Below are 20,362 nucleotides of genomic sequence, written 5' to 3'. Positions count from 1 at the left end.
TTTAATCATAATCATCATCATCATCATCATCATCATCATCATCATCATCATCATCATCATCATCATCATCATCATCATCATTATCATCATCATCATCATCATCATCATCATCATAATGATTCGTGGGCCAAAGCATGCTATTCAATACGCCGAATGCAGCCATATCCAAAACCTTTACGGACACAAGCCAGTTTTTTCTTTATTCCTTACATTATAAAATCCACAATTCAGACTTGTCTCTAGTAACAACAGACAATAAAAAAAAGGTACGCACTAGATGGTTGAAGCACGCCGAAGTGATAGAACTTCCCTATCACGTTCAACTCTTATGGGTGAAGCTTTAGGATCCCTCGATTTTCTTATGGTACCAATGATGATTAGTTGGATTGAACCAATCTTTCTGGCACACACCCGTCTCCGAGGCGCACCTGCGTTAGCGCGGATCTCGGCATGAAAACATCAGCTAAAACAGCTGTACGTACCCAGCTCAGAATCGCAGACTGGATTCCAAGAGAAGGCAAGCGGGTGAAGGGGTGACAGAAAGTTATGTCTTTGGAATTCGCAACGAGATTAGGAACTTTGCGGGTATGAAGTAGCAACAGCAAGCACATGATACAGTTGACTGGCGGAACATGAAAAAGACCTTTGTCCTGCAGTGGGTGTAGTCAGGCTGCTGATGATGATGACGCACACAGCGTGGTTTTGAACTGGCTCGGAAATCGGAGGCACTGAAAGTCTTCTGCACCATAGGCATTTTACAGAGCCTCAGGTTTCCGCCAGCCTTTGACCAGGTAAATTAAATACAAAGACTTGGTCACGTGACGTCGTTTTATGCGACATCACTGTGACCATTGACGGTAGAAATTCTAGTGACTTTCAAATGATCAGGTGTTATATACAAGAGCGCATGCAACGTTTCGTAATTAATGGTTGCCTACCTGAATATGTTGCTATTTCTTCGGGAGTTTAGGAGGTATCTCTATTGCTACCTTTGCTGTTTCTAGTCTATATCAACATTATTGCTCAGGATGTCTCATGCAAAGTACATCTGTATGCGGATGATTGTGTGGTTTACAATTGTATTAGATCCACCCCTGACCTTCAGTACTTTCAACGCGATTTAGGCAGTATTATGTGCTAGTGTGATAGGTGGCGTATGTCTCTGAACTCTAGGAAGTGTCAGTGCGTCACCTTCAGTGCTAAGCGCGGCCCACATCTGTTTTAATATACATTAGATACTACCCAGCTAACACGAGTAACTGAGTTTGACTACCTCGGTGTTTACTGTTCATCAAATCTTATCAGGACTAAACACGTTGAATATGCCACAGCAGGATCCTGCAGGATGTGAAACTTTGTTACGGAACTTCTGATTAGCTCCTCCCAAAATAAGAGAACGACTCTACTTTTCGAATGTCTGACCTACCATAGAGTACGCCTGTGTGGCCTGTGACCTACTAACAAAAACCTTGTCTAATATGCCCAAGATTATACAAAACCGCGCAGCTCGTTTTGTGACTAGCAACTGCGACTTCAGTGCCCGTGTCACTGCGCTTAAGGATAGCTTAGAGTGGGATTTGTTACTTTCACGTAGGAATAACTTGAGATGTGAAATGCTATTAAAACATTTTATGGGTTGATCAAAACAGATAAAGAATATTACCTTTCACCTCCCCGTTTTTTTTTTCATCTAAGAGAACTGACCACCCTCTAAAATTAGGAGAAAGTTTTTGCTGAACAAACATTTACCACTACTCCTTTTTCCCGCTCAGAATCTCCCACTGCAATTGGCTTCCAGAGGAGATTGCAGACTGCCGCACCGAAGCATTTTTCAGGAACCTATTGCTACACTCATAGCTACATTTTTGCTATGATCTGTATTTGTGTTCATCTTGTTTTTGAATAGATCGTTTTATGTAAGCTTATGTCCCGCTGTGTATTCTCTCCTGCACTAATGCTCTCGGAAGTTGCAGGTATTTTAAATAAATAAATAAATAAATGAATACATAGTAAATAAATAAATAATTTATTACACCAATAAACGTCCCGATGACGTAATAAAGTGGAGTAAGCACGTTATGATGATTGTCCACATTGCTCGTTCTACGCCTACGCACACTTTTCGCGTTTTTTGAGACACCGGAGAGTTCGGATACCTTTCGTGGTGTTCTATCTCATACACAAGTGGCTGCCGTCGACACAGATCAAAGCTAGGCTTTTACTACATGGTGTCACTGAGTAAACAAACTAGAATGTGGATTTACACTGACTGGCATTTGCACTTCGGCATAGTTTCGAGCTGTGCAAGCCCTTAACCTTAATGTTGCGTAATACGAAAGGTTTATTAGCCCGGTGCACAAGAAGCTGCTGCATGAAAATGTACATGCTGTGTGAGAACAAGAAAGTACTTGTATGGACATCGACATTAGTTAACATAAATTTAAAGCACACCGTGGAAGTTTAAATTCATATGTGTTTCCAACTTTGTCTCAAAACTACATAATTTTGTGGCAGCTGTAGCCTTATGCGAGAGGTGGAAAGCTGTACCACAAACAGTAGGCTAACTGGAGGTCCACTGCCTCTCAGGCAGTCTCACTGCTTTGTCGTCACTGTTTCACTAAGTCACTGAATCGTCACTGCTTTGTCAGTCAGATCGAATAAAGTAGGAATTCCGGCGATTTGTAAAGGTGCTGCCACAATTTGCCATTGCAAAAAGTAGGACAATTTTGCATTTCGTTCTTCCGACAGATCGGAGCGGTACCTTTGAAGCCACTGTGGAAGACGTGGATGTATCCGTGCTATTCGTTCTGCGCCGACACCACCGAAAAGGCAGTGTTCAGATGTGTGCCGAAAAGGTTGATATGGACAACATCGTAGTCCCCACTGTGGAAGCAAATACCTTTGTTGGAGACGTCGACGCCTCCCTTCGTCATGCAGCGCATGCGTTTTTCTCCAGAGAAGTGGATAGGCTCACCGATGGGCTGCGAAAGATTCTAAAAAACAACGTCTTCAGCTGTACTGGGCCCACGCCTTACTCGAAGAAGAAAGAGAACAAGAAAAAAGGAAGGACTGTGCAGTTCGCCAGTTTTGAGACCGGCTGGCTACCGTGTGCTGGGAAAAGGGATAAGAATAGAAGATGATAGCAGAGAGAAGTTCTAAAAGATAGGAAGAGAAAAAACTGTAGAAAAATACGTGTGACGACACTGCTTAAAGTGTGGCTTTCAGACTAGTTGCCTGTAAAAAACGCTACGACGCTGTTACAGCAGTTCTTGCGAAGGATGGTTTTGGCCAGTGGGCTAAGACCTTTTTATCTGACAATGGGTGATTGTCAGTTCTGTCGAACACTTTTGACAATTCTTTTCTTGCTGCATTGAAGCTAGGGCACGCACGCACGCACTCACGCACACGTGCACACGTGCACACACACACACACACACACACACACACAGACACACACACACACACACACACACACACACACACACACACACACACACACACACACACACACACACACACACACACACACACTACAATTATCAACTACAATTATCAACCACAATTATCACACGACAGGCTACTGGCCATTCCGATGCAAAACCAATGAGATTCGTGAAGACCACCCAGAGCTATGTACAAGTGGCACGAGAGTGTCTTCTGAGTTCTAGTTATTTATGACGAAAAACACATCCGTAGATTTGGGTATAATATGCGAAGACGTGCGTTGGTAAAATCCATCGAGTTCAACTGTGCGAGGGCCAATTCACGTACAAGTGAACGAAGCCTTGTAATGGCGTCCGTTCTTGATAACGGCATAGCTGCGCGATGGAGAACATCAAGGGCAGACCACACGGCTTTTTCTGCACGGCCGTTTCCGTAAAAAAACAATGGCTAGGTATCTACTGGTAGACAGTTGTGGAGCTTCTCTACAGCGTGGTGATGAAAAAGTGGAAGAGTCTAAGCAAAGAAGGACACTGTAACCAAACTGCTTGCCTGTTAGTCTTTCACGAAAGTATATCTTCACTTGGTTGAGTTGGTACGTAATTGGACGAATGAAGTGCAATTTAGGCAGCAGACATATCGACACAAATACGGTGCTCGTACGTGTGCATCTATGGCTTCTGTCTTCGTCGAAATCACCCTGTATTTATATGAGTAGCTTTTACAACTGCTTGAAGGTGTGAACATAATGATTAAATTGCAGTCGATTGTTGAGAATCATTACACATTATGCTAAGTGGCAAGTTCATGAAGTGTAGTATAATTTAAAGCTGCTCTTGTAAGTATCACCCTAGGGATGGAAGTTGAAGCATGACGTACCTTTTGGGCAAGTGAGCATCCAACCTCTCAATGTGGGACACCAGTATGCATTCGCCTGTGCCTTGACAATTTTTTTCTCTGTCAGTTTTTAATTATCAGTGCGACGACATTATTCGTGATTGCCATATGACGCTAGCTTTCGGAGCCCTGTCTCGGTGCTTCGTCGTCACTCCGAACGACACGCCCGATTCACCTAAAAGGCTAAAATCGATGTTGGATAACGCAGGCTCACTGAACAAGCGTAACGTTATTGTCCCATTCATATAAGTACGCCCCACGCATTTCCCAACGTAGCCCTTTTCTTGTGGGAGGCATAGAATTGTCATGACAGCCATAAAAATAGATTGTGCGCAGAATAAGCGTGCCGGTGATGTGATAGTGCTCGTAAATTGCAACCGTGAATTGCTGCCAAGAGTGAAAATTGGTGTCCCTTTGTGACGTCACCCCTTCGCTACCGCAGCACTCGCCTGCCGGTCACACGTGACCAGCCTGCACGGATAGCACGTATCAGTAGCATACGTCTCTAAACATCTTGAATTGAAACATCAACGGGTGTCTTATTTTTCGTGCGTACCGCCAAACTTTTATTTCCAAGACTGATGCGCACTTTATCGACGCATCGAACTGTTTTGACCTTTCTGTGAGCTTTGACTATGTGAGATATAAATACGTGCAAATCAGCACACCTACGACGATGAAAACATGTTTGAATGCGTGTGGCCGATGCTACCTTGTTGGGCTACTTGTATTGCTTGCAAGAGTAAATTCACAGATACATCCTAATCTTGTTACTGTTACGCCAAGTCTTGTGATGTCTGAAGTTCTTTCTTGAATAAAAATGAATGGTCTGTCGATGTGGCCTACGCTCTTGTACGCTGTTACTGTGCCTCAGGAAGGTGGCACAGGGAGAATGAATACAAACTTTCACATGTGACAACCGTACGTACCCTCTTTTTTCACTGCTTTTTGTAAAGCAATGGAGGAACGTTATCGAAGACTTCTACAAACGCACTACAGGACAAGCAAAAGGTCGACACTAAGTCAGTGCGAATAACGTTAGGAGAGTGGCATCAGTTTACCTGTTGCCTGGCCGGAAAGCCACCGCCATGTACAGACTCAGTCCATCTCGGTGTGCAAGACGATAAAGCTTTTCGTAGGTTACGAAGATTAGAATTTTGGAAGCGTCAAAGTTTTCTCAGGTACCTGCATGTCGCGTCTTGGCGCGCTCTCACTAATGCTGTTCCCGACGTTGATTGACACATCTAAATGCATCATCGCAAACGTAGTATTTTTTTTATGTCCTACTGCATCTCGTACCAGAATCATAGCGAGACGCGGTTGTGGTGGCTCCTTTGGCAAGACGTAGGCGCTATGAACATTTATTCAGGTGAAATTTTTAGTATGTTCCGTTAGGCGATACAAATACATAGCCTCAAAGGGAATTCGTGGGGATCACGACACGGTACAAGCAATAGCGTGAACCAGGAAATTTAGTGGTTAAAGGCTCGCAATCCGTGTGTTCACGTCATGGCGTCTTTGCAGCGTTGGCGTGGCTGAAAATCTGCACTGCTTGAACACGGTCAAGAAGTTGGTCTAGCAGTAGCTCGTTTTCGTTCGACTCAAAGAAACAACGCTGTTACACGTTTTTATTCCGTGTCTGTCATTAGGGTGAATAAAGAAATATGCTTCCGGTTAATCTGCAGTTTACTCAGAACACTTCACCCAATGTCAATTTTCGGAGATTAGGCACTTTGGATGGCATGACAAGCTTATTGGAAAAGTTGTAATTATTATTCGCAATGCCGTCCCCTGCTGCATTAAGTGCTTTTATTTCACCTTAAGTAAATTATTTTAAAATCTTGAATATTGAATGTTGAAGCCTCTGCTTTTGTGAAAATTGTCCGAAGTACTTTTTCTACTTTGATATTCTAGGGTTTTTTGTTTTCTTGAAGTGAACAAGTATTGCAAATACAATCTGTTGGCAGCAGACATGCGTTGTCAAAACCCTTGTACTTGCGCATTAATAGTTTAGCTTCAAGAACGGTCACTCAATTTTCCTTTGTGTGACAGCCATGAAAGGCGAAAAAATGGCAGCATATCCACGGAGTGAATGATGGGGAGTAGGGCAAAGCATTCGTCCGTCCATTCGTTCTTGCTTCCGTCCGTTCCTGCCTACGTCTGTGTAACCGTCCATGCGTCCATCCACCCGTCCATGCGTGCGTCTGTTCGTGCGTCCGTCCCTGCGGTTGTCCATGCATCCGCGCCTGCGTCCGTTCATGCGTCCATCCATGCATCTGTCTGTGTGTCCGTTCGTCCATCTATTCAGCATTCCAAGTACCACCATCTCGCATCTTTTCATCATATATTCTTCATATAAAAGAACCACCATCCAGCGGACATTTCAAGGACTAAACGGGAGGTGGCACATGCACACTTTCTTACGGCTTGCGCTTAGGGTTTACTTCCCGCCTTTAACCACCTCGAGTTCATGGTATATACTAGTTCACTGTATTCATGACTATGCGGCCCAACGCTCGCTAAACCTTTCTAAAAGCAAGGAGGTTACACCCAGCGAGTATAACGTAGCAACCCTTTCTTGTCAGATCGTGCTCAATGTACATGCCAATAACTGCTAAGGGGGATCGCAGCGTGCGCGTTAGCTAAAGGCCGAATGCTCCTGTCTCTTATTCCACCTTAGCAGCTATTAACATGTGCATTGAGCCCTATCTTTTATTGTTCAACAACGCACAGAAGAAATCCCTCACCGGAACCACCTTGGATGTTGAAATCGTAAGGACCGCTACTTCGAGTATGTGCTACTGGTGGTTACGTACTACGATGGACGCACAAGCCACGCCATAAGGAGCTTCGCCCCTAAAAAAGTTATCGGGAATGATGTAGCGGGGCGCAAATGTTACATGCGCGATTTTCTGACATGCGATACCATATGCGATCATAAGGTATCAGAATTACGAAGGTCATTTACTGTTTAGGTCAAAAGTGTTCACGAAACGAACTAATCGCTGAGAGGGGCGAAATATCATTAGTATACGTGGCACGTACGACGACTAAAATAATGCCGATATTGGCATCTTCGTATCTCATTGCATGTATTTTTGTTTGCTTGTCCCGAGGTAGCTGTGGCAGGTGAGGATATATCAATTATTCCCCTACACAGTGCATAAGGGTAACAAGGGAAAGGTAGTCGTTGGTACCACGAGCTGGTGAGTCATACTCTGCCTCGGCGCGAATTCTCGGTGCCTATCGCACCATTCCTTCCATAAATCTTTCTACACACTGTGGTCACTATCCACCATGGCATCCAGCATCTCGTACCGCTAAGCTCAGGGACACAGGTTGGTTTCGGAGCTATGGCAGCCGAATCAGAGGGGAGCGAAGTGCAAAGTCATCAGCTTTTCGCTATAATTCCAGAGCTTTCAATCACACCGTGCCTCAGAATCACATGCGTCTTTTTGCCCGCAAGAAAAGAGGAAACGACTTAATTTGACCCATTTTTCTACATCTCTATATTGAGAATCAGACGGGGTATAACCTTTGATGTTGCTTCGTGACGAATTCGATCCTGCAGTCTGCGGCCGAACTTCCACTGTGGAGAGATGAATGATCGCGCGTGTTCGCAAATAGCTTTCTTCGTCGAACAACCGGAGGTTGTCGAAGCAAATGCACAGTCCTTAAATACGGCATTACTTGTCATTGAATTGCGGTTTCGATGGGCAAGACCATTGATATCCATATAAAGAAACTGAAACGAACATTCGGCATGTCACTCAAGCATCGCTTTTTTCTAGGAATCCAAACTTATATGACCTTACATTTATATGATTCACTGTTCACCATTCCCAGCAGTTTCTGTAAGTGGCTCTTCGTGTGCTTTAGTTACATTTCTAGTTCATTCGTCCTGCAATTTCTTACGCTTGGGCTGCTTGAGTTATGCACGTACGTACATCACTTTGGCAGATGAATGGGTCGTTGGCACCTGCTGCATTCATGGAAAACGCAATCGCTGACACGTGTTGTCGCAAGCTACACGGCACGTGAATCTAATATCAGACTCGACCTAGGCACCGCAACCCGCGCCCTCATCGCAGCCCTGGTGCTAGCTTTGTAGTGAAAAGAGAGCCGCCAGGAAGGGAGTGCGCACAGGCCACAATAGAACCCGTGGTTTTGTGAAAATCAAGCACTTGGAAAGTTTCTTCTGCTAATCCACGCACCAGAAAAGTAGGAAGCTCATCAAAGCACACTGCTGGTTCATTAAAGCGAAGAGAATCGCTATAGTAACCATGAAGGCGAGTGTGGAACGTGCTGCATGACGCCAGCAGGCAAAGAGTGTCCCACTGTAGCTGTCACGTCTACTAGCGGTGCTGATTAATACTCACACGTTTAAATGCACATATATAAATAATCCTTAAAGTCGACAGAGGATTAATCACTGTGTGTAGCTCAAATTATACAGCGTCGGAATCGTTCCACTTTCGCAGGTTCAGGCCCTGCTAGCAGCATGTCACATTTTTGTCCTCAATCCTCACATACACGTAATATTTACTACAAATAAAATTTGTTATACTTTTCGTGAATTTCTTGTCTGTTGGTCCTTATTATTGTTTTGTGTAACGATAAAAATGACCCTTTATTGTTCTCCATCTTTCGTTTCTTAGTAACTGTAATTTGTCATTGTCTTCATGCCTTCAGCCATGCTTTGTCAAGATCGGCTAGACGCCTTTAAGATACATCAAAATCATCGGGAAGTTTTATACCTACAGTAGCCCAAGTTTTTTACAGTAGCCCAGGTATACCTGGGCTACCTACAGTAGGCCATGCATACCAGCCGAAGTTTTTGGAATGGTATACATCATACATTATAGTACACGTTCCCGTATTTCGGGAGGTGATGCTTTTCTACTAGGTCGTTACTTATACCTAAGTCTCGCTCCATAAAAAAAAACTTAACCTATCTTAACACCGAAGTGAAACTTGTCTTTACAGAGGTAACTGAGCATTTATTGCGCATTGTTTCAGCAGCAGCAACAGATTGCAAAGTCTTGTTAGGAGCGGCAAGCAGCTGGAAACTTGGAGCGCACACCTCAAGAAGAAAGTACGTACGAAACTACCATACACAGCTACGAGCGAGGACTAACAAGTGTAGGTAGGTCGCGGGATCGAATTCCGGATGCGGCGGCTGCATTTCCATTGGAGGTGGAAGTGTTGTAGGCCCGTGTGCTCAAATTGGGGGCACGTTAAAGAACCCCAGGTGGTCGAAATTTTTGAAGCCCTCCACTACGGCGTCTCTCATAATCATATGGTGGTTTTGGGACGTTAAATCCCACAAATCAATCAATCATCGACTAACAAGTGTTACAGCTCGACACTTAAAGAGCATCGTTCAAACAGAAAGACGCAGGAAACGAGTGCACAAGTAGACAAACGACAAGCGTGGAAAACTGTCACTATTCCGGCCACTTTCTCATTCAAAGTGTTGCGACGAGAGAGGATGTAGTGGTTGAAAAAGTACGAGGGAAAGTCTATATCAGAAAATGTTCATTAGTGTGAAACTCATTGGTAAACTAGAACCAAGCGAACCTTGACCTGTGCCTTTCTGACCTACTAGCTTTCTTTCTTTTCTCTCTGTTTCTTTCTTTCCCCTTTTTTCTTTTTTTTTCATTCTTGGGCCAATTTTATCAAGCGTGGTGGCAAAAGTAAATTTTTATAGAAAGATCTGATAAAATTTACCAATATAATCATCAAATCTACATCGTTTTTCAAAATTATTTTAAGCGGCAAAACTTTTCAGCACACGTGACCACCTCTTATATGATAGACCACTGTGGAAAACCTGGTACGAAAAGAAAATTTCCTGTAAATTGACCACCTCGCACATTCTTTCAACACTCGCTCTCTCGTGTTTTTCGAGCATTCTGCTTTAATTATAGGCCAGTTCCTTACGGAGAAATTATATCTTTCACTACGTAGCGCGCAGGCAGAATTCAGTAAATTGTTGCGTTTGCGGGAGGTTTCCCAACTAAACACGATTATTGATGGACTATAACTTACAGCTACCAAAATCAGCATAACACGTACTATTTCTTAATGTTTTGTTTGCCTCTGCGAGACACATAGGCTCTAAAATGAAAAACTAAACATGGAGTCGACACCCCTTCGGCTTATGTTGAGACATATGTAGCACACTCAGGTGGCTTAAGAAAAATTAGCGGAAAATCGCACACGAATGAGAATCGTAGAAGCATTTTTGAAAGAACTTCCTGATAGGAATTCTAACAAAATACTATACCAATACCTCCAAAATGATTAAAATCTGGACACCGATCTATGAACGCAGAGTTTTATTTCGAGGCAATGTATCCCGAAATGGTGACTGTGGGGGGTATCTGATCACAAAAAGAAAAAAAAGTGCTTTAGATCTGCCATGCCTGTGCATTTCATGAACGTATTCATGAAGCAAATTAAAAAGAAAGATTGGAAAAAGAAAGTCATTCGCAGGTGGGAGCTATTTTTTATTCTCGCCAGGCAGTCGAAATGTAGCCAGCACAAAACTTAGATTTGAAAAGTGGCAATTTTCGAGTTGGATAGTGACAAAGCGTCGAAACTTCGAGAGTGGAAGTTTTGTGGCAAACACAATAAGACTACGGTGGACACCATAGCTTAGGACAACGCCATCATTTTTTGTTCCATTAACTTCTTTAAGCTCCACCTAAATGTTAACAGAAGGTTTTATTGCAGTGTCCACCAAGGCTTCACTCATAGAATTTCCGTCACGGAAGTGACGTTGGTGAAATGCACACAAGCTGGTAAAAAAAAACTATAAAACGCGTCATTGAAGCGGATGACGTGGAAGTCAAACTCACGACATCTCGTTTTATGGCAATAGGTGCCGACGTTCTATGCACTCCGCTAACGACACAGATACACGATGTTTGCAAACACAGAATACACCTCTCAAACCTTCATTGCGAGACAAACGCCTCACCCTTAATCTCTCCTCCCAACCCCCAATTTTCTATTCCACCGATGCTGGCCCTTACTGTAGAAGGCCATTTTATGGGAAGCTCACCCTGGGTACGTAGGTTAAGGAGCTGAGAACGTCGCTCAGAAACATTTATTGCCAAAAATTTCTTTTTCTGCCCTAATATTTACTTTTTGCTGGTAAAAGAGAACTTCGGCAACAGTACTTTACAACAATAACGGAGAAACCTCAAATTATAGTCCTTCAAGCGACTTTATCTTCTGCAGCGTCCCTTGGTGGTTACCGGCGGCCAGCTGTCCCTGGCCAGTCAGGAGGCTGAGGTGTCTGCACACTAATCAGTAAAAAGCTAGCACATGTCACCCACAGTTTGATGCTGGCCAGATGCCATATCGAACATGTAATGATTGAGATCCTGCTTGACACACCATGGCTCAATGAGCGGGAAAATAGTGTTTTTGTTTTGAATGTCTACAGTAACCCCAGGCAAAGGCGCCAGCAGCTCAAGATGTTGCTCCAGAGGGCAGTATAATTAGCTGGTTCTCGGCCCCTCGTCATAGTCGGTGACTTCAACGCTATACATGTTTTATGAGGATACGTGAATGAGACGAGAAATGGTCGAGACCTCTTACAGGATGCCACCGAACTATACTTTACCTTAATCACTGATTTGGCTTTCTCTACGTGAATAGGCGATTCGGCCACCAGAGACACGACGCCAGACCTCACCTTCATCAAGAATGTCGAAAAACTACATGCACCAACACCGCCGTGGATTTTGGCAGCGACCACTACGTTCTGCAAACTTCTATATTGGGGGACCATACGAGAGTCTGAGAGTTCACGATGGTTGGCTGGGATCTTTTTCACGGCATTCGCGGTACAAGGGCCAGTGTACCTGAAAATTTTGAGGAATGGTGCGTGGGCATCCGCATAGATACCACTGCTGCCACCAATAAGTTAGTCATATTTAAATATAGAGAATATGGACAGTAGGCTTGCCCACCTGCTCGAAGCCAAGGCAGCTCTGTTTTCTCGATAGAAGGAGCAGAGGCACAACCGTACGCTGCGGCAAAGAATATGAAAGTTGAACAAATAAATTGAACAACGTTGCGACACACTGTGCAAACAGCTGTGGGACAAGCTCTGTGAGTCAGTCGACGGTCAACTCAAAAATGGCAAGTCCTGGCACCTTCTGAAGTACCTCCTGGACGAGCACAACATTAAAGTCAACCAGAGTTCAGCCCCCCTTCACGAGGCCACCAAAGAACAGGGGATTGACAAACTCGTTACCCGATTAGTTTCTAAGTACCTGCCGGTCGAACGCGAGGAAGAAGACGGCGTGTTCGCAGAGTATAGCGGCCTCTCTCTACCAAAACTAGACGAAGACTTTTCAGAGGCTGAAATCAGGAGAGTGATGCAAATGCTCAATCGCAAGTCGGCACCATGGCCAGACGGGATCAGGAACAGAGCCCTCAGAAACCTCGATGACGCATTCATAGAACGCCAAACTGTTTTCATCAGCGAAGCATGGAAAACGAGCAGGGTCCCTGAGGAATGGAAGTTAGCCGACACCGTACTGATTCCCAAGCCAGAAAAGTATCCTTGCGTTGAGAATCTTCGCTCCATCTTCCTCACGTCGTGCGTGAGTAAGGTGGCAGAGTACGCGATTCTCAACAGACTTAACGACTACCTGAAGGGAAATGATATTTATACGCACAATATGATCATGCTTCATACCGGCCTATGATAGTTACTTGGTAGTTTGATAGTTACACCAAGTATTTGATAGTTACTCTAGAGATATAAAAACTCTTTTTGGCCCAGACGTAGAGAGGCCTTTGACAACATAAAGCATAAATTAATCTTGGAGGCTGCGGCGAAACTCGAGCTTGGGACCAGACTGTACAACTACAGCAGGTCCTTGTTGTCTGGAAGAGAAGCGAGGCTGCGCATCGGTAACTTCTTCTCTGAAGACGTACCACTCGGACATAAAGGCACGTGTCAGGGGTCTGCGATTTATCCGGTGCTGTTCCATCTCTGCATGATCGGACTGTCGAAAAGACTGGCTAGCGTGGACGGCATCAAGCATACCATCTACGCCGACGACATCACAGTCTGGTGCGTTAGTGGCAACGAAGGCCGCGTGCAAGATGCCCTCCAGGAATCAGTCGCCGAGGTGGAATCGTACCTACGCCCAATGGCACTCATATGCTCACCCGCTAAGTCGGAGCTCCTGATCTGTAGAAAAGAACCTTGTGGCCGACCTAAGGAATGAAAACCCATCGAAGAAAGCGATATACAGATTTACACGAGTGACGGGGAGGAAATATCGAAGGTAGGTACCAGCAGGATCCTCGAAATGTTTATTTAAGCAAAGGCTGGCAACGGCACCGCTCTGCGGAAGATAGTTTCAAAGACTGACAACGCATTTGGACTCATCAAAAGGATCTCCGGGGGTCAAAGAGGCCTTAAGGAAGACAATTGCTCAAGGCTCATCAATGCGTTTGTGCTCTGCCACTTTACCTACACCGTTGCCATACACAATTGGCTTAGGTCAGACTGCGACAAGCTCAACGTTATTATCAGAAAGATCGTCAAAAAAACACTGAGGCTTCCCGTATACATACACACCGAGAACTTGCTTGCGCACGGTGTGGACAACTGTGCTGCCGACGGATAGTGGAAGTGCAGCAACGCTCGCAGCTGGCTCGGTTGTCCACTACGACGGCTGGTTGGTGCTTACTTGGTGAGCTGAGTTTTTAACCCTGTGGGGCTGTAAACAAATAGCGTGCGTATATCAAAACATATACAGGAAAACGTTATTGTTGCACCAATACCCCGCAACACCCACTCTGTACGCAATGAGGGACGTCGTCGGGCGAGGGCGATGGCTCTACTGAAGCAACTGGGAAAGGGTGGCGTAAACGCAAGTTTTGTTGACGTTGTAGCATATCAAGACGGCATGGAGTTCGCAGCGGCGGTCGCGGATCAGGCGGGCTCGACAACAAACTGCGCCACGATACCCACAACGAACACCCAGGTGGCCGAACAAGTGGCTATTGCACTCACTCTGCTAAACGGTCGAGGCGAAGAGGTGTACAGCGACTCCAAATCCACAGTCAGAGTCTTTAAAAAGAGCCGCATATCAATACATGCCGCCAGGATCTTGAACAGCTCTACCAGCGATGAAATTGTCCCTCGCACCATACCCTGCGCATGTAGGCTTCGTAAACGGCGTTGCACTGAACCCGAACGAGTCGGCCTAAACAGCAGCGCACGCGCTCACCGACCGCGCTGCTCTCGAGCTGCGCGACGGCTCCAGTGCCGACGACTCGGGACACAAAGACAAACCTGCCACACACAACCGGATGACCAAGTATTACTACATGGCGAGGGAGGCATTCCCAATGCCGCATTCAAAACTCGATAGAGCATGGCCGTCTCGTTGCGCTTATGGCAAATTCTGCTGGTAGATCCGGAGTGGTTGCTTAAATTTTGGAGCGAGCACTCGTGGTGTTCCAACCGAGATATGCGAGTGGAACACGTGAATGCCCCGTGTGAGGTCTCTCCGGAAGTTTTTTACGCATACTTCACTAAACCGGAACCGAAACGATTTTCTTTTCTGCTCTCGACGTTTCAGTGACGACAGTGTCACCACTTAAAACCACGCCTTTCTACCACGCAGTCTCGCCAAAAACAGGGCTACCGCTTTCTAATTTTAAGAATATCAACAATAGCGCAGGGTTACTAGACGACCTCAAAAAACGCTGAGGGCAACCCAGTTGCCCGACTGTACCGGAAATGACGGCAACGCATTCTGAGTTCTGGCAAAATTCGTCTCTGCAAGACGGAGTACGTGGAACGTTTCGTCGTGTAGGGGATTGCTCCGAATCTACCAATGGAAAAATGAGAACTTGCCCCGAATCTACCAGTGAAACGCGGATTGTCAGCTTTAAGCAAAAAAACTTGCTCTTGGTCGACGTGTGCAATTCGCCATTACTTCAAACCCATTCGTACCCGTCGTTAGCATACCTAAATGCAATTTATCCTCACAAATTCCCCGACGCCACCTGCGCCGCTTACGGGCAGACCACTACGTTAGCACACATTCTCTGGGAGTGCGGGGTGCTTGGGCCAAATTAGAGCAAACCCGAGTGGGATCTGCTTCTGGACAACCCAGAACTTCAGGACCGAATCCTGGCCGTCCAGAGTGCCCACGTCCGGGCCGTCAGGCTTAACCTGCCGGTCCCCACGTGGGAGTAGCCGGGCGGCACATGGAAAGCACAGCGTCTGCACTGGACCAAAATTAAGTAGTTCTCACTCACTCACACGCGTGTTGTGGAAGCGAAGCGAAAAACAATGAGGAGAACACGTGTCAGCTCATGACGATGATAGTTTTTTATGAACCACCCACGGCAAACCGCTAACATAGCAAATCTGCGGTGAACAGGGCGTAAAACTAAGCGTTGTGTTTTCTGTCAATTCGCTTTCTCCCATTTCCACAGATCCACGGGGTATGCTTCAAGCTGCCGGAGAAGAAGTAAATATTTCCGTCCTGTTCATTCTACTACGAGGCTGAAGGAAAGACACTGCCCAGCCATGCACCGACGAGGTGGACATGAACCGCATTGTAGTTAACAGTGTTGAAGCGAAATCCTGCTCCAGAAAGGTCGAGGCATCCGTTGATCATGCTGTCGATAAAATGGCCTTCAGAGAAGCGGATGAACTTATCGATGGCCTACGAAACATTAAAAAGAGGACTGATTACAGCTCTGTTGGGCACGTGTCTAAAACAAGATAACCCCCTCCCACCACCCCCCCAAAAAAGTAAGGCTACTGTGACCGATCTGCTTGGCTCTCAATCTTTCACAAATGCCCGAAGGGGTAAAAATAACAGACCATATCATATTGCCACAGGAAATTACCATTGCTTCGCGTTGCTACATTCGTTACAATATGACTGTGAAACATCTTCCACATTTCATGTGGTAACTTTGTGGAGTGCAACGTAAGTTAGAGCTAGTTTTTCCTATTTTTGTTATTATGTTGCTTGCGATGAATGTTTGAAGATGACGCCCCTTTTGTGGTAAGCACGACGTCAGTATCTCTTTACCGGTACCATGAAGACATGCACTTTTTGATCGTCTGCGCCACTAGCATAACGCACGGCATATACACAGCTATGTAAAAGTCAAGCCATTAATTTATTAGGAAAACAAGAAAGTTTTCACCGGAATAATGAAATGACGCTGCACACCTAATTAGTGTCCCAGGTATGTGAATTGCCTCGGGCCTCACAGCAGCGTGTTAAAAGAAAGTCCTCTACCTATTGCTGTTCAGCGACGCTGCCTCATCTCTACAAAAGAACTCACTTGCTCTTGCTGCGTGACTGCCACGCAAGTATAGCCGTTGCATACGAATGTATATATGTACAATAGAAAAGTTGTACCGATAACCTATCCGCGGATGCCTACCATTGAAAACTTGCGTCCTGAATTCATTTATTGGCCGCTAACTGATGCATTTACTTCGTACCTTTTAGAGCTCTATGTGATACTTACCGCGTGTGACATTGGCACAATGACAGCGTAGAATACTCACTTCAATACGCGCAACCCACTTTACCTCGGAGGATAACTCATATTGCTTTTAAAACAGGTCATTCACAGATGCGTCCTATACTCGATACTACTACAGGGCATCGCGCGATGTTTGAAGTTCCTTTGAGGAGCAAAATAAACGACCACCCGATGTTACCCACCTTCTTGAATGGTGTAACTCTTCCTGATGAAAAAGAAGCAAGCTAAATGAAAATAGACTTTAGTGACACATGTCCGCACTCGCTCTTCTCGTTTCGGTTCGCTGTGCAATGAAGGAACGTTATCGTCGACTTCGATAAAAACACTAAACGACAAGCAAAAGAACGGACGTTAAGCCGGTACAAAGAGGGCGTTGGAAGCATGCACGCGAGCTTTTCGGTTGTCAAGCCAGGAAGTCGGTGCGCCATGTGTACGCTCACCTGATCGCAATGCGCAGGTTAATAGTGATTTTGTTACATTACGAAACTGACAATTTTTGTGGAGTTTAGATTTTATCGAATAACCGCATCCCCATAATGTCTAACACAAGCGCTGTCTCGGGAATTCTGACCCTGACGTTGATTCTCATATTGGCATGCTTCGTCGCACAGGTAAGAATTTTATTATATGTTGCTATTTCGTGGCAGTGTCATCCCTAGCCGCAGTTGCAGTGGCTACTTTGGCTAACACCACGCACATTCATTGTAGCGTATGCTTCAAAGTATCCGCTTTACCCGTAGAAAAATTTGAGGCGATCATGAAACGACACTAAGAAATAACACGATTCGGGGTTCGAGGTGAGCAAGCTGCGAGTTCACTTGGTTTTTGCGGCTTTCACGTGAAAAGAAAAAGCACCCTATTTAAAAGGCCATCCTATCAATATTTTCACAGTATGAGTTCCTACGATGCACCGCTGAATTTCACTCTCTTTATCAGAAGAACATTCGCATTTTTCTGAAGTATATATGACATTGTTATTTTTGCAAGAGGCGAAACGGGAAAAAGCACGTGATCCTACTAATGTTCACTTAACGTTTATATTTTGTGATGACCTAAGGAGTGTAGTCATTTTCTTGTTTTTCCGTATTTCTTTGTGTATATTTTAGTCATGATCGATTCCCTTTCAGGAGACAGACGAATGTAGGTAATTTTTCATTCAAGCTAAATGATCCATTTAAAAATTGGCGCTATTTGAATGATCATCTTTTTACTGTCTTTGTATACGTCCCTGTATTTTTCTCCAACGTAGAAGTTCTGACCAGCTGTCCTCTTTTACATTTTTTTTTAAATCAGCAAGAACTTTTTATCACCGAAGTTTAGTGCATTAAACCACGCAGCTGCATTTCCAACCGACCTGAGCTTCTCCTACTCTTTTTTCTGGAAGATGGTTGCAAGAACCGCTTTAGAAATATTACCTTCATGAAGATATACCGTAACGATTTCGCAGAGCGCAATACATGTGCAACAATCACACAGAATTTCGCACTGCTCCAACGAAGGCGCCTGCGTATCTACAAGGCAGCCTGGCTGACTGTGCAGTAGTAACTCACAGACTGCCACAGTTTGTCTCAGTTTTTGCTGCTTGGTGTGATAGATTTATAATAGATATTTAAAAGCCATAAAGGCCCTCCGTATACAAATTTCCTACAAAGTCATTTCTGACAATGTTCTAAACACGGTCTCCTGCCAAGTGAAGATGATAGCATTTCCTCTGAGGCAGCGTCTGACCTTCGTGCACCCAAAAATATGTAAATGCTTCATTTGCAGCAACACCAAGAAATTCCATTCCCAGGAATCACGAGATCGGGATGTGGCACCATCTTTCAGCAGCAGGAACAGCACCCAGCCATAACTGAATGGAAAATATATGACAAAAATTATATATCTTGATAAAATCTAGTTATCAAAACTGACTCCGCGTCACATGGTAATGTGAGTGTTCCAAGTGCCAATGCGCACACCACATATTGGATTCATTTTGTCAAAAACGGCTTAACGTTGAATATAGCCAGGGCACTAGAAGTGGAGACCTCCTCTTATTAAACCTCTCCTTGGTTAAAACATGTTAAAATGAAGAACGCTTTATGAGACTTACTCTGAAACAACTACGAATTAGGGACATGCACGTCGGACTGTATTTGCAATTAAAAACGCAACAACTAACATAAAAACTTTTATTAGAAGGTCTTGTTATTATTATTAGAAGCTTTGTCTTCATCAGCGACGACTTATTTTTCATTCGAGTAAGTTCGACCATAAGTGCTACTTTGAACTACAAATAATGCACTCCACATTGATGTCAATGAGATCGTGTTTTAGAAAGATGCTACCTTCCATAAATTTTCCTTTTATTTCCTGAGCAATTAACGTTTAGGAAAATTTAATTCCTCGTTTCCTTCTAGAAATATATAGACCAAACCATCTCCAAGTATTCTATGATTTACACGAAGCCCTTCACACGATAGTAGACGAAAATGAGGCAATGATTTCTCAGGCTGACGCGACCAGCTTATTAGACGAAAGCTATTCTCAAATAATATTTATTATGCCGTGTCGTAAGCTGACCTTACTACATTTTATCACGTTCAGTGAATGCTTCCCAGCTTCCTTAGACCAATGTGCCAGAAGATATGGCCTGGAATATGTCCCTTACATTGATGTTGAGCAGCCTTTTAGGGGCGGAGCGCCTGAAGAACGCACAGTGCCCCTCCGTCCATAAAGCGCCACCAGCCGTTCACAGCAGATGTAGAAATCGAAACATCAGTGAACAACAAAAGTGGTAACCCAAACTTGTGAAATAACAGGCTACAACACTGAAAAATCACTGACATATACCTACCATCAAACCAAAGCGTATGACAGAGCGAAAGATTAACAAGAACAAAATAAAAGGCTGTCGAGCAGAATAAAGTAGAAAGCCACGATTCACGATCTAATGCAGACTGTTTTACCCCACCATCAGCATTCACTCCGTGGATATGCGTGGATTTTATGAAGTGACCAAGCAAAGCGAGTACAAGCTGCTCAGAGCAAACAGACCTTAGACCTCTTTTACATGCACACTGCTGGTTAAGCAGAGGCCGGAATGTGCGGGCGCGGTGGTGGTGGGGTCCCACAGTCGCCATTTGTGGTACGTTTATTAAACGAAAAAAAAAAACCATTGCGGATGATATAGGTAGCTGGAAGTTTGACAGTAGAATAATTCAAATTGGTTACGAATTTAATACTATGAAATTACCAGTTCTGCAAGTCGTCAATTTGTTGCGCAATTATTCCCCACGAGTTGGCCAAGCGTTAAGAACAGCCAAAAATTACCAGTCTTCGTTGAGTCTACTATGACGAACAGGCAGCGAGATGAAATTTGTTCTCTAACTTCGTGCATTTGTAATCATTTTGACTAGAATTTCGTGAGAAACAGCATGTAATCTACTTTCCACGCGCACGTTACTCTTGCAGAAAACAC

The 20,362-nt window shown here is 44.5% G+C and overlaps 1 protein-coding gene across 1 annotated transcript in view; it reads left to right on the top strand.

Moving 5' to 3' along the window:
• Positions 1-17,303: 17,303 nt before the first annotated feature.
• Positions 17,304-20,362, top strand: part of LOC142764984 (chymotrypsin-C-like) — a 43,571-nt gene continuing 40,512 nt past the window's right edge. Inside the window, exon 1 of the mRNA XM_075865528.1 lies at positions 17,304-17,510. Coding sequence (XP_075721643.1) covers positions 17,436-17,510 — 75 coding nt within the window. The 5' untranslated portion in view covers positions 17,304-17,435. The remainder of the gene's footprint in view (positions 17,511-20,362) is intronic.

This window comes from Rhipicephalus microplus, chromosome 6 (assembly GCF_043290135.1).
Source record: "Rhipicephalus microplus isolate Deutch F79 chromosome 6, USDA_Rmic, whole genome shotgun sequence".
In the NCBI taxonomy this organism is placed as follows: Eukaryota; Metazoa; Arthropoda; class Arachnida; order Ixodida; family Ixodidae; genus Rhipicephalus; species Rhipicephalus microplus.
The sequence above is the reverse complement of the archived record's forward strand: the minus strand, read 5'-3'. Positions and strand labels throughout refer to the sequence as shown.